Below are 26,760 nucleotides of genomic sequence, written 5' to 3' on the forward strand. Positions count from 1 at the left end.
AATAAATAGAGGTTCGGAGATATGATTTAGTCGACTTCACTCTTGACTGTCTCAATTGCCACGGTGCTTCCACTTCCTATTGGTACGTATATGTAATATTAAATTGTATTTGATTATTTTCTTTATTTTACATTTATGTCTGTTTTCTCAAAAAATAAATAATGACATTTTATTGTAGAATTTGTCTGTTTCGAAAAAATAAAGATACTATGAATCGACCGAACTCGTATATCAGCGTCGATGCTGAAGAAGAAATCGTAATCTCTGGTATTGCTGGCCGATTTCCTAATAGCGACAATTTAAAAGAATTTCAAGAAAATCTTTTTAACAAGGTGGATCTTGGTTCGAGCGATCATGGACGGTGGAATAATTGTAATAAATTTTCTTTTAACATTAAGTTAAATTACTGGAAGTATTATTTTAACATTAAGTATTATTTTAACATCCAGTTATTTTAACATTAAGGAGGTTGGTTGTTCAAATCAATATGATAAGAATTAGTTCAAATTTATGGAGGATATTCGTCTATATGGGAATCTGTCGTCCATGCCAAAGTTGAAGACAATTGTCTACATGGTTGTCGAGTAATTAATTCTTGAAGATAAAATCTTATCTCTTTCTTATACACGGGCGACATAGCAAAAATATTACGACACCTGTAATGTAACTCTCGAAAGCCTATTAAAAATGACAAGAATTTAATGAGAATAGATGCCATAATTCTTTACATATTTAGGAAAAACTTTTACGAAGACTGATAGTTATCAAGAAATTGTAAAATTAAAACAGCATATTGCCACATTTAACGTATTTTCATTTTAATTGTACAAACAACGATTTAAAACCTTAAGAAACAGCTAATTAAATGCATTCCACATATTTATTTGTTAAATCTCGTTTATTTCACGCGTCGAAAAATTTGATTATTTAAAGTTGGCAATCGTCCCCTCTCGCCGCCTGCCCCGCAATGTGACGGCAACCAACCTCCTTAAGATATATTTTCAAAACTTATTAGGAAAAATATTCGTTTTATATTATCGTATATATTAATCGTAATTAAAAATTTGCAATATCTAATCCAATAATTTTTAAAAACGATATCAGAATCCAAGAAAATTGAGTAACCCTACATATACGTACACAATATATGGGGCATTCCATGCCAACTCAACACATGATTGTCCTCGACCATTTTTGATTTGGCCGAAAATTTTTTGTGTTTTTATACTAAATGAAAGTAGCTTCCATGATTTTTTTTAGATTTTTATCTCTACTCATACTTAAGTTATGGATTTAAAAAAAAAATGCAGTTTAAAATCTGGAAAATTTCAAATGCCTGTAACTTTAAGAAGAAAAAAGATATAAAATTGTAAAAAATAAGGTGGTTTTTCTTTTCGTTTTTCACTGTACTTTTCGAAGATAATATCGAAAAAATGTTTAATGGGCAATATGATTGTTTTTTTTAGGATTTAAGTAAAAAATGTTTGTTTTTCTCAGTGCGACCGTTTTGATTTTTTTCAAAAAAATCTCACAAATTCTAGACTTAATTTCGAAATTTTTAAGACGTATAAGAAAATGGGATTCTAATAACTTCGATTTTTAAAGGGACTTTTTCTTCATTTTTTTTCGAAAATAATATTTTTTAATAAGATAGACTACCGATGGCTATCAAAAAATTTGATAAATTTATAGACAGCAATCCTGAAATTTCGATCTATAGGTAAAGAGGAAATTCGAATATTTTCTTTCTTTTAATTGCATTTTTACTTATTTTTATTATTGAATTCCTTTTTTTTAATGGAATATTATAAATTGGGGAACTTTAACGGATAGCATGTAACAATTAAATCATATAGTTAATGAAAAAAACACGTATATTATCTGTGAAAATAGCAATCAGACTTATTTGAAAATAAAATAAATAAATAAAAATTAAAATTAAAATAAAAAATAAACATAAAATAAATGATAAATATATCAAAAAATTATGCCATATTATATAACAACGTTTATACTATTTATTTATTTTTATTTTTTTTTGTCTTGTATTTTTTTAAATTATTTTATGTGATTTGACATCATTGAGAGAATATTTTTACATTCATATTTCTATTGATATCAGGTATAGCTCAATTAATTTTTTGTGTGTCCGGTATAGGTTTAGCACTTGACTTGAAAAATGAAGAATTACTGAAGCACTGGGAACTTTATTTTTCAAATTTTTAGCCCGGGGACCTCAATTTGAATTTTGAAAAATGTTTTATGAGTAGAATGTATTACTTTTTTAATACCAACACGGGGATTCTCTAACTCCTTAACGACAGTTTCGGTATCGCTACGCAGGTATTATATATGGTAAAAAAGTTGTGGATATAATATACCTGTTTTTTTCATTAACTATATGATTTAATTGTTACATGCTATCCGTTAAAGTTCCCCAATTTATAATATTCCATTAAAAAAAAGTAATTCAATAATAAAAATAAATAAAAATGCAATTAAAAAATAGAAAATATTCGAATTTTTTCTTTACCTATAGATCGAAATTTCAGGATTGCTGTCTATAAATTTAACAAATTTTTTGATAGCCATCGGTAGAGTCTATCTTATTTTAAAAAAATTATTTAAAAAAAAAAATGAAGAAAAAGTCCCTTAAAAAATTGAAGTTATTGGAATCCCATTTTCTTATACGTCTTAAAAATTTCGAAATTAAGTCTAGAATTTGTGACATTTTTTTGAAAATAATTAAAACGGTCGCACTGAGAAAAACAAACATTTTTTACTTAAATCCTAAAAAAAAACAGTCATATTGCCCATTAAGGGGGTATTCTAGTGTAAAATGCACTTTTTTCGGGATTTTTTTACAAGAAACCAGTGAAAATTGTTAATATCAGCTTTTTATGTATATATTTTATTATCTTTAGAGAACACAAAAAATATTTTTTGAAGCTAAATTAATGAATATAAATATTAATTATACCCTATCGAATACATGGCAAAAAAAAACGGTACACATGATTGCGTCTATTCTGGTTGTCTGAAACAAAAGATTCTTAATTAGTATGAGTTTGGCTATAGCAGAAACTAGAATGGAATTTTTAAATTAAAAATTTAAAAAATGGCGGCACTTTAAAAATTTAGTATGAATTTTTTTTATCTTTCGAAGGTTGTCAAAATCGTAAAAAAATTTTTTTTTTACTTAATTCTAGTTCCGGCTATAGCGGCACATCTGCTGAGGATGTACGCAAAAGCCGGACTTGATCGGTCAAATAGATCTTGAGATATCTTGTGTATACCAGTTCAAAAAACATGGTTTTGAGAAAAACGCGTTTAAAGTTTTGCGCACCGTTTATGAAGGATCTTTACTTACGAAGATTAATCTGCCAGTCCAGGACCATACCGGGGACCTTCCTCATGCTCAAAGAAGTTTTCTCAGAAAGATCAGGTAGAAACCGTTAGGCCCCTCTTTCAAACTGAAAACCTACGAGACCTGCCGAGACAAAGCTATTGCTCGTCTCCCGCTGCGTTCGGCACTGCGCGCTGTAAGCCGCTCCCTTTAAACCGCTACAACTTCGTCAACTTTATGAATTTAACCAAATCCCTTTACAGACATATTTTTCATAACATATACTTTGAGAAAAAAAATTTTTTTTTTGATTTTTTGAAATTTTTACAGTAGAATACCCCCTTAAAGATTTTTTCGATATTTTCTTCGAAAAGTACAGTGAAAAACGAAAAGAAAGACCAACTTATTTTTTACAATACCTTTTTTCTTCTTAAAGTTACAGGTATTTGAAATTTTCCAAATTTTAAACTGCATTTTTTTTTAAATCCATAACTTAAGTATGAGTAGAGATAAAAATCTGGAAAAAATCATGGAAGCTACTTTCATTTAGTATAAAAACACAAAAAATTTTCGGCCAAATCAAAAATGGTCGAGGACAATCATGTGTTGAGTTGGTATGGAATGCCCCATATACATATACATATAACGAAAACAATCCTCGTAATTTATAAATTATAAATAATCTTTCATTAATTCAAACATTTTCATGGCTTCGTTATTTCTAATATCATAATTGAAAACGATCCAGATGCATATTATAAATTCTTAAAAACATTATTATTTTTTATATAGAAATAAGTATATATATTACACTGGTCAACAAAATCTTATCGTTTTCAGATTGTTTTTAAGGGAATAGGTATTTTTTACTAATTTGGTTCCGCTGAACAAGAAGCTGGCCTTGAAAATACTAAATTGGCTCTGGTTTTTTAAATAAACGGGGTCAAAAGTGTCAAAAAACGTGTTTTTGGACATTTTTGAACATCTGTAGAAAAACAACGGGAGCACCGTATTTCTTAAAAAAATAGAGCCAATTCATTATTTTCGTTTCCAGATTCGGATTCTACGGAAAAAAATCTATCAGAATCAGTTGCCATTGGCCCGACAAAAAATCCGTGTTTCTCAGTGTTATATAAATATTCTTATAAAATATATGACCTCATTTTCGCATTTTATGAACTGATGGGTGATTTAGTTTACTTCTCTTGTCGTTGAAGTTTTGACTGTCATTTCTATTTCGATTATATTATAAACTATGATATTATAGGATAGACTACGATCCTTCGCACAAGACTCTCGTCTGGTGACATAACGTAACATAACGTGAGTCAATGCACAAGAAACGTACAACGCCGCACTGAGAAACCCATTTCGTTGAATCAACTAAATCCTTGTTTGGATATGGGCAAACAAATTCTTTAGTTAATATAAGAAAAATTTGGTTCACATAACAAAAAATTTAGTTACGTTAAAAAATTTTTGTCATGTTAACCAAATTTTTTTTTATGTGAACCAAATTTTTGTTATATTAACTAAAGAATTTGTTTGCCTATATCCAAACAAGGATTTAGTTGATTCAACGAAATGGGTTCTCAGTGCGTAATTGATACGTTTCTTGTGCGTTGATCCATGTTACGTTACGCTACGTTACAATACGAGAGTCTTGTGCAGAGGCTCTAAGTTTTACTTAAATTTTCTCGCAGATTATACTACTTTTAAACCACCAAATTTTGAAATTATTTTTCGTTGGAGAGTATGAGATTATTTTGATTTAGTTGGCACCGCTGAAGATCTGACTATTCAAAACAAAGCCGAAATGTCCCATGTATTATTATATATTAGTTATTATAACGTTGACTTACGTTAACGTACGCTTTGTCAACCGTATTGTACAGTCAAAGCCTCCTTTTACTTGTTACTTTTTAATATACTTATTTCTTATATAGCTTATAATATGCCCCATCGAATCGGTAAAGTCAACAATATTGAGAAATTCGATTCAGAATTTTTCAATATACCCGCAACAGAAGCTCATATAATGGATCCTCTGATTAGAATGTTACTCGAGCATACTTACGAAGCAATTATCGATGCGGGTATAAATCCAAAAGAATTACGGGGAACAAGAACGAGTGTTCTTACAGCAATTTGTATGTCTGAGACTCAAGGGCACTTTTCCTGTCAATCTCAGGTATGACATATTTAATTAATATATATAAAACACATAATCAAAAGAAATTTATTTAAAGAAATGATAACTGTGTAAAATTCTTGTTTTAAAGATAAAAATCTGTTTCCTTACTGTATAAGAAGTATAGATAAATTATATACAATAAATTTTTAAGCAGTTTTAAAAGTAAACATTTAATTTATTATTTGTACATTTTAATACTTTAAATACATTTAGAAATATGTATTGTGATTAGTTTGCTGGATTACCTATGACTGAATGCAATGTTTCTCTCATGGCAAACAAAATTTCTTACTGGCTCGGTGTTATTGGACAGTCGCATAATATTGATACTGCATGTAGTTCAAGTAACGTTGCTATGGTGAAAGCTTACGAACTGATTCAGTCCGGAAAGTGCGACGCGGCCATTATCGCTTCCGCCAATTTATGTCTCCATCCTCACATCCAAATCCTATTTTACAATCTAGGTATGTATTTATTATATCTTATTTTGTTGTATGTTACGTCATAAAAATTATTAATATTGTTAAGGTTTTATTTGTCCGTTTGAAGATAATGAAAAGCCTGAATGGATTTGATTTCAACAAAAGAAACTTTATTAGGGTAACTCCGCCGCAGAAGTCAGAAAAAATTTATATTTTTGATTGGAATGAAGATATTTGCTCGCAATCACTCTGTTATGTGCCTTTATTTATGCCATATTAGTATTGTGTTGTAATGTCAGTTCTTTACTGTTAATCCTTTGAGGCCACACTGGGTGGCGGCCACCCCACAAAAATTCAAGGCACGATATTTTTAAGATAGGCTTTATAATCAGTGTCCCTCCACCCAGGATCCCTCGTTTGAGTCCTTCTCTCGAAGATCCGTGCAGTAGAAAGGCTTTAAGCTATGTCAGTTATGTTTGGCAAACGTTTGAAAATTATTATAGGGGTGGTGACCACTCAGGTGTGACCTCGGTATATATTTCTTATCGCGATCAAAAATTACAACATTTTTGTTCATCGAGCACATTTCGGGTTCTGCACCATACATATTTTCGAACAACACTCTATTTTTGAACAACATAACTGTAAAGCACTTCACTACTACTCCCACAAGTTTCTTAGGGAGAACATGTAATATTCCTGAAAGCATTTCTATAAGAAATTTTTGAAGATGTGAACAACTAGATATATACCAATGAAGCAAGAAGTTTAAACAAAAAAATGAAACAAAACACAAAATATTATCGAAATAAGAAGATATTTATAACCGGTTATAAATTTCAGATTTTAAATAATCATTGATTCAGATAATCATTGATTATATGTCGTTCTTGTTATATTAATACGATATATCTAAGCAATTTCCACGTCAAATCGGAGAATTGGATACGAGAATAACCTCGTATTTTAAATTGATCGAAATCAACAAACTCTTCTTGTGTGTGAATTATATTAAGATTATGTTATTATTTTACGTTTTTGTTTATCCAATAACGTGCACTGTGAAAAAATCGCACTCTTTGTCTATAATGTTCAATAAGCCAATGCTTCCTTTCTATCCTTACATTTAGATATTGAATCGAAGCTTAAAGAACTTTATTTAATAACATGAATTAATTTCCTTCTAGGGGTTCTATCTTCTGATGGTTACTGCAAACCCTTTGACGAGGAAGGCACCGGATATATGCGTAGCGATACGGCCGCAGTAGTATATCTGCAAAAGGCAAAAATTGCAAGAAGAATATATGCAACCCTCGTACACGGTAAAATAAATTGCGATGGTTTTAAAGAAGAAGGTATTACCTTTCCATCGGTCGAAAAGCAAAAAATATTGTTGAATAAATTTTACGAGGAATGTGAAATCATGCCCAGTGAGTTATCTTACATGGAGGCCCATGCAACTGGTACTCTTGCCGGTGATCCCGTAGAAGTTATGGCCATTGACCAGACTTTATGCGCTAAAAGAAACACTCCTTTATTGATGGGCTCGGTAAAATCGAATATTGGACATTCCGAACCCGCCAGTGGCCTTTGTCAAATCGCAAAGGTACATTTGTAATAAAATGATTTAATTAACACTGACTTTGCTTAAAATGTGATTATAGCAATGTATATTTTTTTATATTGTTACAATTATAATACATATGTATATAACACATTTATATAAAATAATTACTATAATTACTGCTAATAAAAAAATGTGATTTCTTAAAGGTATTATTAGCGATGGAAACTGGTATAATTACGCCTACTATACACTTCAAGCGTCCGCGAAAAGAGTTAACTGCTATTATCGAAGGAAGAATAAAGATCGTCACTGAACCAACAGAATGGGAGGGTGGTTATGTAGCTATCAATTCTTTTGGGTTTGGAGGGGCTAATGGCCACATATTATTAAAATCAAATACTAAACAAAAAATCAACAATGCAGCTTTGAATGATGACTTACCTAGACTTGTAGCTGTGTCTGGACGTACGGCAGAAGCAGTTAAAATCATCTTAGATGATGTAAGAAAATATTATAATGGCTTATTTCATTTATTTCAGAAATAATTTTTGACATTAGTTTTTTGTATTATCATATAAATATAACAAACATAACAATTAAATATACACATGTGTATTTATATAGTGTCTAAAAAGATATTTGCGTACATAATCGTTTTCGAAATTATTTCAAATTTGCACAAAAAAGAAAAGTCAATGTATTAAATATATATTTATTTAATATATTAAGTAATAATAATGCATTTAATAATTGCTAAAGTAAAACACTGCAGAATAAGATAAATATTATCGTTCTTTTTTGTGTAAAATTATTCCAAAAATTATAAAATGTACATTCTTGTTACTGAATGCAGGTGCGAAATCGACCAATAGATGCTGAGTTTATATCTCTGCTACATCATATTCATAATGATGATATAGAAGGTCATCCTTATAGAGGATACATGATAAATGGGTCTAAAATATCTCATAATACAATTAATAAAATAGAACATACTCCATATATCAGAAGACCGATTTGTTTTATATTTTCTGGATTAGGATCTCAATGGTTTGGGATGAGTAAGTAAATATATTATTATAAAATATTTTAAATGTACATTCAACAAAGAAAAATTTTAAGTTATAGGATATATAAGTATACAGAACGTACAAATATGGAGAGTTACGATCATGATCATAACATATTCTTATCTAGTATGTTATCAAACTTATAATAATATATACATAAAAGTTTGATTTATTACTTACTATTTATTAAGAACTTAATTTATTACAGTTAACAAATATAATTAAATTTTATCCTACAACAAATATTACAATATAGGAAGAGGCTAGAGTTTCTTACGTACCCTTACCGATAACTAAAAAAATCTAATTATCATCTAAATACGAAGATGCATGTACATATCTGTATATTGAAATTTAGAAACTTTATTAAAATTTTAATAGGTCGCGCTCTAATGAAATTCCCAGTGTTTGCCAAGGCCATCCAGAAATGCGATACCATTTTAAAACCTTATGGCATACTACTTACAAATATTTTAACAAGTGATAATAAAAATATTTTTGACAATATCATTAATTTTTTATTGGGTCTTATTGGACTACAGGTAAGAAAAAAAAACTTTTTGTTTGGCCTTCATAAATTATACTATATATATATATATATATATATATATATATAGTAATTTTTTTTTATTATCTTTATAATATATGGCATATATATATATATATATATATATATATATATATACCATATATTATAAAAATAATTAAAAACAAATTACTTTATAATTACTTCACAATTCTAATCTTTATTTGAACCAAATGGGAAGCTATTTCTTTTATATGTATCGCAGATTGGATTAGTTGATCTTTTAACATCTATTGGTGTAGTCCCCGATTTTATAATCGGTCACTCCATTGGTGAACTAATCTGTGGATATGCCGATGGATGTTTAACGGCCGAAGAAACGATTCTGTCGACATATTTCATCGGTTTAGCCCTTCACGAGTCGAAAATAATTAATGGCTCCATGGCTGAAATTAATCTCGACCTTGAAACCTTAAAAGTTATGTGTCCTTCGGATATCGATATAGCTTGTTACAATAGTTCTTCTAATTTTATTGTAAGTGGACCAACGAATTCTATAAAAACATTCCTCACTAAATTGCAGGTATATATTAATGCTTATATAAACAATATAATCTTTCTTCTATCTAGTTTCTTTATTTGTTTTGTTAAAACAAGTAATTAATATAATACTTATGATTTCATTCATTCTTTTAGGCGAATAGTATATCTATAAAAGAAATTTCTTGTGGTTATATACCTTTTCATAGTCGTTACATTAAACCCGCTGTAGCTAAGTCTGAAGAATACTTGAACCAAACATTACCACAAAAAAAGTTTCACAGCTCAAGGTGGCTGACAACATCCTCTTACGAGTACTCCAATACTATACCTTTATGTTCAAAATATTATACAAATCACTTGTTGTCTCCGGTGTTATTCGCAAAGACGATACGTTCAGTTCCAAAAGATACAGTGACGATTGAAATATCTCCTCAGAATATTCTTCAACACATTTTAAATAATTATTTATACTCTACAGTTACAAACGTAGCTCTATATGAACGAACCGAGGATCATAATAATGAGATATTTTTAGAATCAATCGGAAAACTTTATAACGCAGGATTGCAGCCACAGATTGCAAATCTTTATCCGACAGTGGAATTTCCTGTAAGCCGCGGTACCCCAATGATTTCTCCTCTCATAAGGTATGCATATTTTTCGTTTAGGCACAAATGGACAAATTATCGAAAAACAAACACTTTCATAAATTTTGAAATATTTAGGTGAAATAGTCAGAAGAGAACATGTTCAATATAATAGCGAATTGGAACTTTGAACTCTTTTTCAAACTTAGTTAGTTTTATCATCTAATTTCAAAATCACATCTCTGTATTTTGAAGACATTCTATCACCTTACTTATCTGAAAGATAAATGTATTCTTATACATATGTTAATCCTTTTATGCCTATTACAAAGAGCAGATAACAGTGATATTTTAGAATCTGTGCTTCAATTTTACATCAAATCTTGAATTGAGTAATTTCTACAATAATTCGTTTACACGAAGATTATATAATAATTTCTAATGACGTTTGCAGATGGGATCATTTAGAAGATTTGTTTGTAATGCGAGCTTGTCAAAAAAAGATAATTGACAAAAAGGAAATAGTTGTTAGTATTAGTACATCTAATGAAGAATTTGCGTATTTAACAGGCCATGTTGTTAATGAAAAGAATTTATTTCCTGCTATGGGATATCTTTTTTATATCTGGGAAATGATCGCATCTTTAAAAAACCAAGAATATATCAATACACCAGTTGTATTTGAAGACGTTAATTTTATTCGTGCTACAGTGCTATCACAACAAAATGAGATCGAATTAACTTTCTCGATCCAAGAAGGTAATATTATTACGTAAAGAATTAATTTTCTAGCGTGAGTTTTTTATTCTTTAATTAGATTTTAAAGCTTATGCTGCTTTTATGGCGCAATATATACTATAATTAAAATGTAAAAAATATACAGAGAAAATATATGAGAATAACTAATCTTAGCGCGGAATCTTCTTTCTTTTCACAAGTCAATTGCTTTTGTAAGGTGCAGCTCCATATTGACATATTTATATTAATTTTGATTTTTCTTATAAAATTATATTACGTTTAATGAATTTACACCTATATCTAGGTAGCAATAGGTTTGAAATAACCGAAGGAGATAATGCTATTGTTACTGGAACAGTACGAATTCCAACCAATATTGAAAATGAAAAAATATCAGCTAATCTTGCTGAATGTATCGATGATGAGGAAGAAATGAATACAAAAGACATCTATAAGGAATTAAGACTTCGTGGTTATCAATATGCCGGCGCATTTCGTGGATTAAAAAGCGCATCGGTTACTGGATCAAACGGCCATATCGCATGGACATCTAATTGGGTGGCATTTATGGACAGTATGTTACAGATGATGATTTTAGGACAGAATTCAAGAAGCCTTTATGTTCCAACAAGAATTCGCAAACTGACTATCGATCCGAAATATCACACACAGATAATTCAGGATTGTCCAATTGAAGATAGACGTAAGTAAAATAAGTGATACAATGCGGCCAATTGCCTGACAAATAAATTTCATTCGTTACGTTGCAGAATTCTCTGTTCGTCGTTACAAGTCTTTAGACGCTATAATATCTGGAGGAATAGAAATTTGTGGCACTGTGGCTACACCTATATCTCGCCGACAAAAAGTAGTTAATACCGTTCTTGAAGAATACAAATATGTTGCTCATCGTGATTTAGGTACTATGTCGTTGCAAGATGCAATAAGAATGTCGACGCACATTGCACTCGAATGTTGCAATATAATAAATGTTAAAATTATCGAATTTATCGATGATAGTGACAAAGTGGTACCAGAAGATTTAAATTCTCCAGTTATTAGTGAAATCTTAAATGATTTACCGCAGATTCGACACCACACTAAACTCGTGAAGACCCATGAGAAATTCCCAAATATTTCTTTTCCCGGCAACGTTTCTACAACGGAAATTACTAAGTTGTCGAAGGACGAGAATTGTTTGATGGTCCTTGGTTTCGATATTTTGACAAAAAATAGTAAAAAATTATATAAACAATTGCTGTCTCTGTTAATGCCACAGGGTTTTCTACTGACTTTGGAGGAATCCGGTGCGGTCTACGATTATTCATGCCTGAAAGCGTATGAGTTGGATATCATACTGGAAAAACAAATAAATAACAAGAAGCTTTTGTTATTAAGAAAAACGCGAAATATTGCGAGAAACCAGCGGATTGTACATGTGAACAATTACGAATTTTCATGGGTAGATGAACTGAAATCAATCATGAATGTGCAAAACGAGACTGGTGTAGATACGGAGATAATTCTCGTCTCGGAAGAAGACTTCGAATGCGGGCTACTCGGTTTTATTAATTGTTTGCGAAAAGAACCAGGCGGCGAAATAATTAAAAGCGTATTTATTCAAGATGACAAAGCGCCTACATTTTCTTTGCAAGAACCGTTGTACACGAAGCAGCTACAGTTGGACCTACCTATCAATGTTATACGTTCCGGTAACGTTTGGGGATCATACAGGCATTTACCATTACCATCATTGGAATCAAAACTTGTTCAGAGGGCTTTCGTTACGCAGATGGTATGTTAAAATGTTCTATTATAAATTTTATAATAAATAATATTAATTAATGTTTACTTATAATAGGTACAAGGAGATATGAGTACTCTCTGCTGGGCACAGAGCAGAATGTCTCGCATTAACCATGAAAATCTCATTAATGTAATTTATACGTCTATTAATTTTAGAGATATCATGGTAGCTACTGGCAGACTTAATGCTGAAACTATCGCACCGTTCGAACGCGGTAACGACTGTTTCATTGGCTTAGAATTTGTTGGTTTCAATACGCATAAGCAGAGGATAATGGGATTATGTTCACACGGGTAAAATATAGAGTATCAATACATATGCGATAGAAAGAACTTTTTGCAATTGACAGTATTAATTTCTGTTTTATATGAGTATCATTAATTAGTATTAATAATGTTTCAATTTAAGTAACATTAACTTAAATTTAATATTAAATTACAAATATGCATGATATACGTTATTTTAAAGTAACGTTTAGATAAATAAATATATTTTCAAAATTTTTATGCATAGAGGAATGACGAACATTCTTGTGGCCGATAAATATCTTAGTTGGATTATACCTGACAAGTGGACAATGGAAGACGCAGCAACAATTCCGTGTGTTTACAGCACGTGTTACTATGCTTTATACATAAAGGGTAAAATGAAAAAGGGAGACAAAATCTTAATTCATTCTGGTACTGGAGGCATTGGTCAAGCTGCGATCCATCTTGCGCTTCACGAAGATTGCGAAGTGTTTACGACAGTTGGAACTGTCGAGAAACGACAGTTTATAAGAGAAACGTTTCCCTCCATTGCCGAAGATCATATCGGAAACTCTCGAGATACAAGCTTTGAACAAATGATTATGCAGCGTACAAAAGGTCGTGGGGTGGATATCGTATTGAATTCCTTAGCCGAAGAGAAATTACAAGCATCTGTTCGCTGTTTAGGAAATGGTGGCCGTTTTCTAGAAATTGGAAAATTTGATATGGTTTCCAATAATTCCTTGGATATATCTATCTTTTCTAAAGATATCAGCTTTTATGGCATTTTATTAGACAAATTATTCTATTCAAACGCAGAACAAAAATCAAGGTTGTGGAAAACAATAACAGAAGGTATAAAAGACGGTGCTATTAAACCACTATGCAGAAGAGTCTTCGAAAAAAATGAAATAGAAGCTGCCTTTAGATATATGGCCGCTGGAAAACATATTGGCAAGGTACAATTATTTCTTAATATACACAAAAATATGTAATTATGATACAGAATATTTTATCATATCAAATTAGAAACAATTCTTTGTTTCTAATTAATGCTATAAAGGTAGTAACAAATGTATGTTTATTTAAATTAGATTTGACCAAGAAACTTTTTGTATTTATATTAATAAATAACGTTAATTATTAATTAATTAATATTAATAATAAAACGACGTCGCTATGAACGCTTGGCCGCCACAAGCCAGTTATCCCTGTGGTAACTTTTCTGACACCTCTTGCTGAAAACTCTTATGCTACACCTTTCCGTATATTTCTTAGTCCCGTTTGGGTGTATTAATAATAAAATTAATGATAAAATACGAAACAATATCAATAATAAAATAAAATATGACATCTTTGTTACTTATAATTTATTACTTTATAGAAAAAACGATTGTTTCTTAATTGCTTATTCGCAGATAATTATCAGAGTTCACAAAGAGGAAGAGCCTTTGGATGCCCCACTACTCGCTCATCCACGATATCATTGTCTGGATCATAAATGCTACGTTATTTTGGGTGGACTTGGCGGATTTGGTTTAGAACTAGCAGATTGGTTGACTCTTCGAGGTGCAAAAAATCTGGTATTAACATCACGAACCGGGATTAGAACAGGTTATCAGCAATCAAGAGTAAAGCTATGGCGATCTTACGGTGTGGATGTACAGATCGTTACAGTCGATGATAATTTGAAACATGAAGATTGTGAATCCCTATTAAAATTTGCTGAAGAAAGAGCGCCAGTGGATGCCATATTTAATCTTGCAGTTGTTTTAAAAGATTGTATATTTCAAAATCAATCACCGCAAACGTTCGAGGATTCATTCAAATCGAAAGCATGGATGACGAAAAAAATGGACGAATTGTCGAGAAAGATCTGTCCACAACTTCGACATTATGTCGTTTTTTCCTCCGTGTCGTGTGGAAGAGGAAACGCAGGCCAGACAAATTATGGGATGGCTAATTCCGTAATGGAGAGAATTTGTGAGAAGAGGATGAAAGAAGGATTACACGGTTTAGCGATACAATGGGGTGCTGTTGGTGATGTCGGACTCGTGGCAGATATGCAAGAAGAAAATAAGGAATTGGTTATTGGAGGTACATTGCAACAACGAATATCTTCCTGTTTGGAGACATTAGAAGTATTTCTGTTACAAGATCGGCCTGTCGTAAGCAGTATGGTTGTTGCTGAAAAAGCAAAAATTGGCGGATCAATGAATATTTATGAAACAGTTGCTCATATGATGGGTAAGCAGTTTTATACAACGCTAAACAAAGAAATATACTAAATACATATAATGCCATGAAATAAGAGTGAAATCAAAATCTTATTCCAAGTATATTTATTGGAATAAGTAGGTAATATTTCAAAAAATATTTTTTTTGCACTAAATTAAATTTACAGGAATGCTTATTATATTTGGAAAACTATCTCTCACAATTGCAGTAGACTTAACCCTTTAAGTCTCTACGTGTTTCTCTCATTTAAATTATTATTGTATAACTTGGGTTTTAATCAAAATTTTTAGATCGCAATTGATATTTAGAAGAAAAAAGAGTTGTTTTTTCCGAAAATCTAGTCAGCCATAAAGTGGGATATCTGAAAGAAAGAAAGAGAAGAAATTGCTTGATAAGGACCCAAACCTGAGGGTCGTAGTCGTTTTTCATACACTGTTTGCCAATTGTTGTCGAGAATAATAAATATTTTCTGTTTAGAGCATTACGTTGACTTTTTTAGACAGAAATCGGTAACCCCTTTATTATTAGCAATTTTTTTAATTCTATTATATTCTTTAGTTTTTTCTGCCCCTATTTCATATATAATTCTTTAAGATTTAGTTGATTAGAGCTAGCTTTATATACGTGATCAAAGGTCCATACACGAGGTTTACGAAAACAAAGCTTCCTCTATGAGGAAGCAAAATATAATTATATTATAATTTTATTATAATTTTATTAGTCCTACATTAATAAAAAATTATTTAAGACAATTTTATTTAGAAAATTGTTTCTTTAAACTTTTTGGGGAAAAAAACGTTAAGTTTTCAATAAACTGATAACTTATTTAAGTTTTTACAATTAAAGCATTTTTATTTACAGAAAAGTAGTTGATTAAAGAAATGCACTTTTATATACATATAGTCATTTACTTGTCAAAAAATCATTTTTCAATGACATACATTAATAACATACAGATCGTCTGTTTGCTAATTTCGCTTCTTAATTCATTACTTGAAGATTAATCTTTTCCTCGCATGTATCTCTTATATTAATTCAAATTTCGGATAAAGCTCGGATAAAACGGCCGCCCTCCGATTTCGATGAAACTTTGTGAAAAGCTTCGTTTTGAGTTAAAATGAAAGCCCTTAAAAGGAATTTTGGCGACTCCTGTGATAAAGCCATTTTTTAAGATAAAATGATAAAAAATATACGAAGACCTTCATAATTCTACGGGATGTTATAGCCCCTCCCCCGCAAGCAGGGGGGGGGTGGGGGTAAACCTCGGTTCGCGTGAAAAGTGTATGCGTGGAGGCAGTAGGTTCCGCCCCCCTGCGGGGGGCTCCACATCTTTTAAACTAGACACATAGTGTGCCTTACAAAGTACATGCGTGAATTTTTCACGCGTGGAAAGTTAATATGAATTTTTAAATAATACTTTAATTGTGTGTGTATAAACAGTACACACGTAAGCGAGAGAGGGGCTACCGCACCTCCCCCGAAAGCAGGGGGGGTGGGGGTGAACCTCGGTTCGCGGGAAAAGTGTATGCCTGGAAGCAGTATATGTTCTTGCCATAATATTGAAAAAAACTTTATTTTAAGGGAGGACACCACTGTAACTGCCCATTTTCGACTGCCTTTTTTGGTATTTTTTTTTTAGAAAGGAATAAAATATATGGTCAAAAGAACTTTTAGGCTTTATTAGACATATATTAAAGTATGTAAAAAAATTTTTTATTTGTTAAAAAAATACAAAAAGGCGGCGCACGAGTCGCTATAGCACTTATTGGTTTTCAGCCAACCCTCTCCGCGGCACGCAGTAGAACTGTCGTAAATTTGATCCTGGAACAAAAAGTGAAATATTTTCGTTAATTATATTAGTTTTAGCAGTGAAGTACGAGGGGAAATAAGAAAATATTAAAAAACAAAAAATAGAGACGAGTTTGAATAAAAAGTTCGATGGTCGAAAAATCGAACTTTTTATTCAAACTCGTCTCTATTTTTTGTTTTTTAATATTTTCTTATTTCCCCTCGTACTTCACTGCTAAAACTAATATAATTAACGAAAATATTTCACTTTTTGTTCCAGGATCAAATTTACGACAGTTCTACTGCGTGCCGCGGAGAGGGTTGGCTGAAAACCAATAAGTGCTATAGCGACTCGTGCGCCGCCATTTTGTATTTTTTCAACAAATAAAAAATTTTTTTACATACTTTAATATATGTCTAATAAAGCCTAAAAGTTCTTTTGACCATATATTTTATTCCTTTCTAAAAAAAAAATACCAAAGAAGGCAGTCGAAAATGGGCAGTTACAGTGGTGTCCTCCCTTAAGTCGTATCAGTCTTGCAACAACGATTGACAAAAGATGACTGATAGAATATGAGCACAAACACGCCAAATAGACCGAATACTACAGAATGTAAATAATCAAGATCAGAAGCTAGTATGTACATATATAAACGAGTTTGTAAAGCACGCTACGAACCCATGTGACAACTCGTCTCGCGTGGAAAGTGTATGCGTGAACTATTTCGACATATATATAAGTCATTTATGCCTTTTATGACAATAGAAGACACATAGTGTGCCTTCAATACATGTGTATAAACAGTACACAAATAGGCAGGGGAGGGGCTCCGTCTACAGCGGAGCCTCTTCCCCCGCATAATAAAACTAAACAAACTCCCAGCGTGATACCTAACTGCTTGAATTAAGATGCTTGATTATTATTGGGCCACCCTTGCAAAAATGTTAAAAAAGTTGCTAAACTTTGGAGTCGCAAAAAATCCTTTTGGTATATGTCTTTTTTATCTAAAAGGAACCTATTCACAAAGTTTCACCTAAATCGGAGCACGGACATTTTCGGAAGAACAGCCCTATATTTTTTATCATTTTATCTTAAAAAATGGCTTTATCATAGGAGTCGCCAAAATTCCTTTTAAGGGCTTTCATTTTAACCCAAAACGAAGCTTTTCACAAAGTTTCATCGAAATCGGAGGTCGGCCGTTTTCGGAACTTCACCCCAAATTTCTTTTAACGTTTTACGACATTAGAAGATTGACTAATAATTTAAAAAATTTTAAATAAGATGCATACCAATATGTGCTAATTAGGCAATAATTAACAATGCTTCCATTTATTAAGCATTTGTATTGAAATAGCTAAGTGCTTAAAGATATAAAAAAATGTAACAATTTAATTATTGATTAAAATTTTTGGTGTATATTCAATTTTAAAAGATTAAATAAAATAACATATAATTGATTTTATTATACAATTCTTACTTTATTTCAAACAAAATAGGATTGAAGAACATAAATGCAATACCATCAAATATGCCATTGGCCGAAATGGGTATGGATTCGATGATGGCAGTAGAAATTAAGCAAACGTTGGAAAGAGAGTTCGATATTTCCTTGACAGCGCAAGACATTAGAACTCTAAATTTTGCTAAACTTCGACAAATGACAATTACAACCGAACAAGGAAAGATACAAGCTACAAATGAAATTGATCCAAGTAATTTGGAAGGCTTCGACATGTTGATTCGAAAAGTGAAGGATTCAGACTTTGTTCCAGATATTCTTGTAGAACTTGTTACCAAGGAGGTTGATCGAGGCAATATATTTCTCTTACCGGGAATCGAAGGATGTTCAAGCGTATATAAATCTATAGCATCAGGAATTAAATCTTCGACAACGTGTGTGCAACATGGTGTACTTAATATTCCTGATGAAAGTCATTCAGTGATGAAATCAGCCGCTTATTTGCTGCCTGTAAGGAGATTAAATTAAATTAAAATATTTATTTTGATTATTTTTAAATAGTTTATAGGTATATATATAAGTAATATTTAACAATTAGAGGTACAAATCTTTCGTATTATACCACAGCTTACACATATATTTATATTTATTTTCTTAGCATATATTAAAGAAAATGAAGGATCAAAGGAAATTTTTAATAGTGGGTTATTCGTTTGGATCCTTAATTGCCATTGAATTAGCAAGATTATTAGAAGCTAAAGATTTCTCAGGACGGTTAATATTAATAGACGGAGCTCCCGATCAAATGAAATTTTGGACTAATCAATATTTGGGCTGTACTTCGCCAGATGAGTTACAAAATGTGGTATTACTTGGTTTATTGGAAATGTACACTATAATTAACAAGAAAAAGGTTAGTAAATGATATAAAGAAACATATTTTGATTTTTTATTGTAAAAACTATTTATGTAATTTTAATCTTATATAAATTTAAATAAATTAATAACACATACATAAAATAATTCATTATAACATGAATATCTTCAGAGATTGTATTTGAATCTTGAAATAGTAAAACAAATTGTTTTACATTTTGTTTTGTATATTTGTGTATGTGTCAAGATTAAATAATAATAATAGCTTTAGATAGAAAGCACAATAAGTGAGTATTAATAAATATCTAAGGAATTTTAATGAAATAAATAAGAATAACAACAGATTTTACCATAGTTCAAAAATTCAATAAATTTTGTATATTTATATTAATAAAACGCAGATGTTATTTTGGCACAATTATTATTATTAATCATATAAAATTTTCTTATTTACAGCTTGCGTTCGAGCTGAATAAATGTGACACATGGAACGAAAAATTAAAAATATTTTATGCTTACTTCCCGAAAGATTTAAATATATTGACCATCGAAAATCAAAAGCTTATATATTTCACAGTTTACAATCATATAGTTGCTATACAGGAATATGATATTTCTTCATTACCTCGCCTTAAATCACCTATAACATTGCTAAAACCCACATTTCCGATGACTTCTTTTACTGAAGAGGATTATGGTTTACATAAGGTAAATTTAATTTGGATAGAGATATTTTTGGAATATAAGACTATATGATTTTAAAAATAACAAGAAGCTTTATAACAAGAAACTTATTTTCAGGTTACCGAAGGTAAAGTGCAAATTCATTATGTGGAAGGTAATCATATCACAATGATGGGCAACGACAAAATCATATCAGCTATTAACGAAGAATGGATAGAAGATAAGACAGAAGATAATATAATACAATAAATATGTACTATATTAAAACGCGGTAACATTAAAACAATATTTCGAAAATATTATATATCAGGAAATAAGATGTCCTAAAGACATCATACAAATGTTTTTTTTAAATAATTTCACAACACTTTAAAATTTAAAATAAGCGCGTATAAAAAATATGTAGGCTTAAATTTTTGTGTTTAACAATATATTTCAAGAATTAAAGAATCCAATTAATTCCGGACAATTATAATATGCTTCTTCTATGTCTTAGAAAGACTATATATATCATAATTGTTCGGAATCGATTTAATTCTTAAAATATATTGTTAAACACAACAATTTAAGAGTACATATCTTTCTTTATGTGCTCATTTTAAGGTTTAAAACGAGTGAACAACCTCTCAAGGATAACGCTTATATTTGATTACATTCTAAGCAATTATCATGGTAAGATATATGTAAAATATTTTAGGCAAAACTTTTATGATTTTTTTTATGTATGTTATAACTGTGTATTTAAGTTTTTCAAAAATTTAATAAAAGTCTTCAAAATACTTCCACTCTTATTATTATTTTCCTGATAGATTTCTTCTATAAATAAAAACTAAAACATTTTTATATCTAATTTATTCATAAATAATAATGTTATTCTACAACATTACATCTTTCAGAAATAAGATAAAAATTCGTTATATGCGTTGCTGTCGCTTTTATGTAGAGCTTGCGGATCTTTTGCGCAGTGCAGTACAACATTTCTAGCATTATATTGCAGATTATGAATAATATTATAGCAAGAGTAATAATAATTTTTATTGTTGCTTCCTAGAATTACTAAACCTTCTGTTTCTTTCAGTTTCTATAGATTATTATTTTTGTTTTAATATCTTAAGGGGATCCTATAGTGAAGGCCGAACTTTCTCGACGTCGGTAATGTCAACATTTCTAATCCTGATTTCTATGTTATTATCTATATCTGTCCTTGTCTAACGAGAGGCATCTGTCATTGTTCGATTGCTGCGCCATCTCTCGCTACACGTAATACTGCTTATCCTATTAACCTGAATGTGCTTTTGCACATATAAAAGTTAAATACACTAAACTTTTTTTCTAGGCTTTCAATCTTAGTTCTAATTGCACGATATTGTTCTGAAATGTTTTCCCTAGTTCGTACCGTATCTCATTTTGTATATATAAACTGCAGTATTTTTGTATAAGCAAATATTGTCGTCAGTGACAGCTCTATGTGCTCAAAATTTTAATTTTTTTTTGTTTTTGATATAAAGTCGACCAGCCCGAACTACATTTTTATGCGTTCTTCAATTCTGTAAAAAAATTTTGCAATTCCGTATAAAGCCAATTAAAAATTTAATGCATTTAACTAAATGTCGGTAACGACTACCACTATAGGATCCCCTTAATCTAGTTTCTTAAAACTATTTTCTTATGCTTTTATATGACTCTTATTTTTTTATATCGCGTTTTTATATTAATTTTTAAACGTACTTAATAATATTAAATAATTTTTAAATGTTTATACAATAATTATATATTTTGTATCATTTATTATAAATATTATAATAATTTTACTGGACAAAAATATTTCAAACATGATGACTTCTTGCATCAAAATCATCTTGCTACAGTTATACATAGCTGCAATCTTCGATATTACATTCTGTTGATGTTTTTTTGAAACTTATTTTGTACTGAATTTTTAAATTCTTTTAGTCTGTCATTTACCTACATATTCATTTTTAAACCATGAATATTTAAATATGCTGGCATTTGGCTCTCTCCTTCCCTCCTCTCTCTCTCCTCTCCTCTCTCTTTCTCCTTCTCTCCCTCTCACCCATCTTTCCACCTTTCCTTTACTTCCCTCTCCATCTTCTCTGGTCTGTCTTGTCTACATCATCAGAAATTATTACCGGTGTATGCATATCAATTCATTTACATTGCATATAATTATGATAATATTGTTGTAGGCATTGTAAAAGCTTCTCGAGGGATAAAATCGTTATAGGAATGTATCCATATATATAACTATATATATATATATATGGATATGAAATTGATACAGGAACACAAAGAATATTAAGATAAAAGTACCAAAACCCGGACATGTACCTATATCTGGACACCTTTATTATTTATACATAAGTATAATGTAAATAAACAACTCAAAGATAAAAATATTTTTTCTTGTAGTTTAAAACTTTAGTTATGGTATCCACGTTTATTTCCATAAATTTATATATTTTTTAAAGGTATCCAGACATAGGTACGTGTCCAGGCATCGGTACATTTACCTACCTACTCTTAAGTATCTAGGTATTGGTACTTTTACTACTTCTTGCATAATCAAAACCTCAGGATTGATTACACCGATTTTATTCGGACTGATTGCAATTGACCGTTTACATTGACATAATGTCAAAAAATGCCCTTAAACTGTCAGAAAGCTGGTTTAGTTTCTGGGACATATTTTACTCGACAACTCGTTTGTAACGTAAAAATTTCAGATAAACTTGCTAGCGCATTGACGTTTATGCAACGACATATAGTCATTTAGTTAGTCATCCTTTCTGTTGTACTTAGCGTTACTTGATAATTTTACATACAATTAAAATTAGCATATGCACCCTACGTCAAAGTTTAGCGGATATTATTTATATTGTAAATTCGCAAATACGTGAATACATTATGCAAAGTAGATATAACATTCTGATTAAATCAATGCACATTTAGACATTACGCGTGAATTATATGTTATTAATAATCTATAAAAACTTAAACTTTTAAAAAAAGGTACGAAAAAGGCGCCATTGCAATAAATGTATAGATACATGGTCTGTGTCTCACTGCGCGTACACTGGGAGCGAGACACTATAAGTACCATGTCTCTTGATGCGTCTAAATGAGATTTGATTTTTCATTATTATATATATAAACATATAATATAAAAAATGATTTTGCCTCTTGTAAAAAAATTTGAACAAGGATATTCCAGTGTGTTCGATCAGTAGAAGATGGTATGCGCAGAATACGGTGCACAATAATTATAACATATTTATATTAAAATAAATGGCTAACTAATTTAGAATTCTCGATAATAAAATTAACAAGTAAAAAGATGGGTTTAAGAGTGCAACGCGGTTATTAGTACGTAAGTTAAAGTTATATATATTAATCTTTAATAAATATAATAATATACATAATTATACATCGGATGATTCAGCTTTGTTTTGAGCCTTATTCAGCGATGCGGTATAAAGAGTTAAAATAAAAAAATAATCTCTTGTTCTCCGACAAGCAATATTATAGGTGAGTACTTTTAGATAGAGTAGTCTAAAAGCAGTATAATTTTCCACGAAAAAATTCACTGGTGAAATTTGGATAATGACTATATAATTTGTAATATAATTGAAATAGAAATGACAGTCAGAACTTGATCAACAGAGAGAAATAAAGTCACTCACCCAACCAGTCCAAAGAACGCAAGAATAATCATTGTAATTTTTGTATATTTGTTAATTTTAATGTTTATTAACTCATGAGTTGATATTCAACATTGAGGAAAAGATTCTGAATAAAATTAAAATTAGGACAAATACATACGTGCATGCGCGCAAAGATTCGTCAAATAGATAGATTTACATTTGCCAGCAAGATCAAGTACATTTAAATTAAAAATAATTGTAAAATATATATAAAGAACATTTTCTTTCAATAAACTTAGACTGTTCCTAACTAATTTAGTTTGTAAACTTACGTGTGAAAGTATAAATAATAATTATATCTCACATTATTAGATATTACATAAACTAACAATTATGTTTTACTTTCTTAATCAAATTATTTCACAATATATCCAAAACTCATAATAATACTCACAAACATAAAATGATAATATATAGTAATTTTTTGGTATTCTGTTTCTGAATTCATTATATTATTATGTATTAGCAATTTATCTGCCTCAGTAATTGCTACGATTGTGTGGTAAATATATCGTAACGGAAGCGTCAGTTATTAAAATACTTAAATATTTAATCGGCTGTAACATTAATATGTATGTAGAAGAAGTATATAATACAAGAGGATCGGAGATATGACTTAGTTGCCTTTTTACTTCACTCTTGTGTGAAGTGTCAATTGCCACGGTGCTTCTACTTTCTATTGGTACGTAATTTTTATAAAATGTAAAAGATGTAATTTTAAACTGCATTTGATTATTTTTTTTTATTTTGCATTTGTGTCTGTTTTATCAAAAAAATAAATAATACCATTTTGTTGTAGAATTTATCTGATTTATCTTAAAAAAATAAAAATACTATGAATCGACCAAACTCATATATCAGCGTCGATGCTGAAGAAGAAATCGTAATCTCTGGTATTGCTGGCCGATTTCCTAATAGCGACAATTTAAAAGAGTTTCAAGAAAATCTTTTTAACAAGGTGGATCTTGGTTCGAGCGATCATGGACGGTGGAATAACTGTAATACAGTTTTCTTTTAACATTTAGATATATATATTTTTCAAAACTTATTAGGAAAAATATTCGTGCTTTATATATTATAGATCGTAATTAAAGATTTGCAATATTTAATCCAATAATTTTTAAAAACGATATCAGAATCCAGAAAATTGTATATAACACTACATATACGTACACAATATATACATATATATCTAACGAAGACAATATTCGTAATTTATGTCAAAAATTATAAATTATCTTTTATTCAATAATCTTTCAAACATTTTTATGGCTTCGTTATTTCTAATGTCATAGTTTAAAACAATCCAGATGCATATTATGAAACATTATTATTTTTTATGTAAAAATATATATATTATATAAATATTCTTATAAAATATGATCTCATTTTCGCATTTTTTGAACTGGAAGGTGACTTAATTTACTTCTCTTGTCGTTGAAGTTCTGACTGTCATTTCTATTTCGATCATATTATAAACTATGATCATTAGCTATGTGTTCCTTGGATTTTCTCGCGGAAAATTACACTATTTTTAGATTATCAAATTTTGAAATTACTCACTTGTTTCTCGTCGGAGAGCGTGAGATTATTTTGATTTAATTGTTATCGCTGAAGATGGTACATACAAAACAAAGCCAAAACGTCCGATATATAATTATATTTATCTTATTAGTTATACTAAAGATCGATGTATAACGTTAATTTATGCACTGCCAATACGTTCTCTTAATGCACCTTTTTACTTGTAATTTAATATGTATATTTCTATATAGCTTATAATATGCCCCATCGAATTGGTAAAGTCAACAATATCGAGAAATTCGATTCAGAATTTTTTAATATACCCGCAACAGAAGCTCATATAATGGATCCTATGACTAGAATGTTACTCGAGCATACTTACGAAGCAATTATCGATGCGGGTATAAACCCAAAAGAATTACGGGGAACAAGAACGAGTGTTCTTACAGCAATTTCTGTGTTAGAGACTCGATCATATTTTTCTTTTACACCTCAAGTAAGATATATTTAATTAATATATTCAACATAATTAATAGAAATTTATTTGTGAAAATGATAACTATGTGTAAGATCTTGTTGCAATATGGAAATCTGTTTCCTTAGTATGTAAAGTTTAGAAAATTATACAATAGTTTTTAATAATATTACAAATAAATTTGACTTGTTATTTATATATTTCAATACTTTAATATACTACAAACATGTATGTAATTAGTTTGCTACATTGTCTATGACTGGATGCAACGTTTCTTCATGGCAAATAGAATTTCTTACTGGCTTGGCGTTACTCGACAATCATATAATATTGATACTGCATGCAGTTCAAGCTACTTGCTATAGTGAAAGCTTACGATCTGATTCGGTCCGGAAATTGCGATGCTGCCATTATCGCTTTCCGCCAATTTATGTCTCCATCCTCACATCCAATCCTATTTTACAATCTAGGGTATTGTATATTATATCTTATTTGTTGTATGGTACGTCATAAAAATTATTAATATTGTTTAAGTTTTATTTGTCCGTTTGAAGATAATGAAAAGCCTGAATGGATTGATTTCAACAAAAGAAACTTTATTAGGGTAACTCCGCCGCAGAAGTCAGAAAAAATTATATTTTTGATTGGAATGAAGATATTGCTCGCAATCACTCTGTTATGTGCCTTTATTTATGCCTATTAGTATTGTGTTGTAATGTCAGTTCTTTAATGTTAATCCTTTGAGGCCACACTGGGTGGCGGCCACCCCAAAAATTCAAGGCACGTATTTAAGATAGGCTTTATAATCAGTGTCCCTCCACCCAGGATCCCTCGTTTGAGTCCTTCTCTCGAAGATCCGTGCAGTAGAAAGCTTTAAGCTATGTCAGTTATGTTTGGCAAACGTTTGAAATTATATAGGGGTGGTGACAACTCAGGTGTGCTGGG

The 26,760-nt window shown here is 30.3% G+C and overlaps 1 protein-coding gene and 1 pseudogene across 3 annotated transcripts; both read left to right on the forward strand.

Moving 5' to 3' along the window:
- Positions 1-20,873, forward strand: LOC139776486 (fatty acid synthase-like). 3 transcript variants are annotated; one of them, XR_011719088.1, is made up of 20 exons: positions 1-82; positions 179-372; positions 5,293-5,537; positions 5,773-6,004; positions 7,150-7,568; positions 7,736-8,029; positions 8,383-8,590; positions 8,981-9,141; positions 9,391-9,708; positions 9,822-10,315; positions 10,710-11,014; positions 11,298-11,696; positions 11,764-12,788; positions 12,855-13,093; positions 13,314-14,007; positions 14,467-15,295; positions 18,572-19,044; positions 19,193-19,447; positions 19,988-20,118; positions 20,212-20,350. XR_011719088.1 is itself a non-coding variant. In XM_071713167.1 (20 exons), exons 2-20 carry the CDS (start codon positions 210-212, stop codon positions 20,341-20,343), a joined length of 7,137 nt encoding a protein of 2,378 aa, XP_071569268.1. In that variant the 5' UTR covers positions 1-82; positions 179-209; the 3' UTR covers positions 20,344-20,873. The 3 variants fall into 3 exon arrangements, 2 of the variants coding, with proteins under 2 accessions (XP_071569268.1, XP_071569269.1); XM_071713167.1 differs by having other exon boundaries at positions 19,867-20,118; positions 20,212-20,873; XM_071713168.1 differs by lacking the exons at positions 8,981-9,141; positions 9,391-9,708 and having other exon boundaries at positions 10,204-10,315; positions 19,867-20,118; positions 20,212-20,873.
- A 3,766-nt stretch (positions 20,874-24,639) lies between these two features.
- LOC139776510 (fatty acid synthase-like) lies at positions 24,640-26,285 on the forward strand (annotated as a pseudogene).
- Positions 26,286-26,760: the final 475 nt, after the last annotated feature.

Source organism: Temnothorax nylanderi, unplaced genomic scaffold (genome assembly GCF_030848795.1).
Source record: "Temnothorax nylanderi isolate EJ_2023f unplaced genomic scaffold, tnyl_v1.0 TNYL_tig0121_pilon, whole genome shotgun sequence".
Classification (NCBI taxonomy): Eukaryota; Metazoa; Arthropoda; class Insecta; order Hymenoptera; family Formicidae; genus Temnothorax; species Temnothorax nylanderi.

Excerpts from the sequence above, each read along its gene's own strand:
- LOC139776486 (XM_071713167.1), top strand. The coding sequence starts at position 210 with ATGAATCGACCGAACTCGTATATCAGCGTCGATGCTGAAGAAGAAATC. Across the intron at positions 6,005-7,149 it reads AATCCTATTTTACAATCTAG|GGGTTCTATCTTCTGATGGT; the intron begins GTATGTATTTAT and ends ATTTCCTTCTAG. Across the intron at positions 8,030-8,382 it reads TTAAAATCATCTTAGATGAT|GTGCGAAATCGACCAATAGA; the intron begins GTAAGAAAATAT and ends TACTGAATGCAG.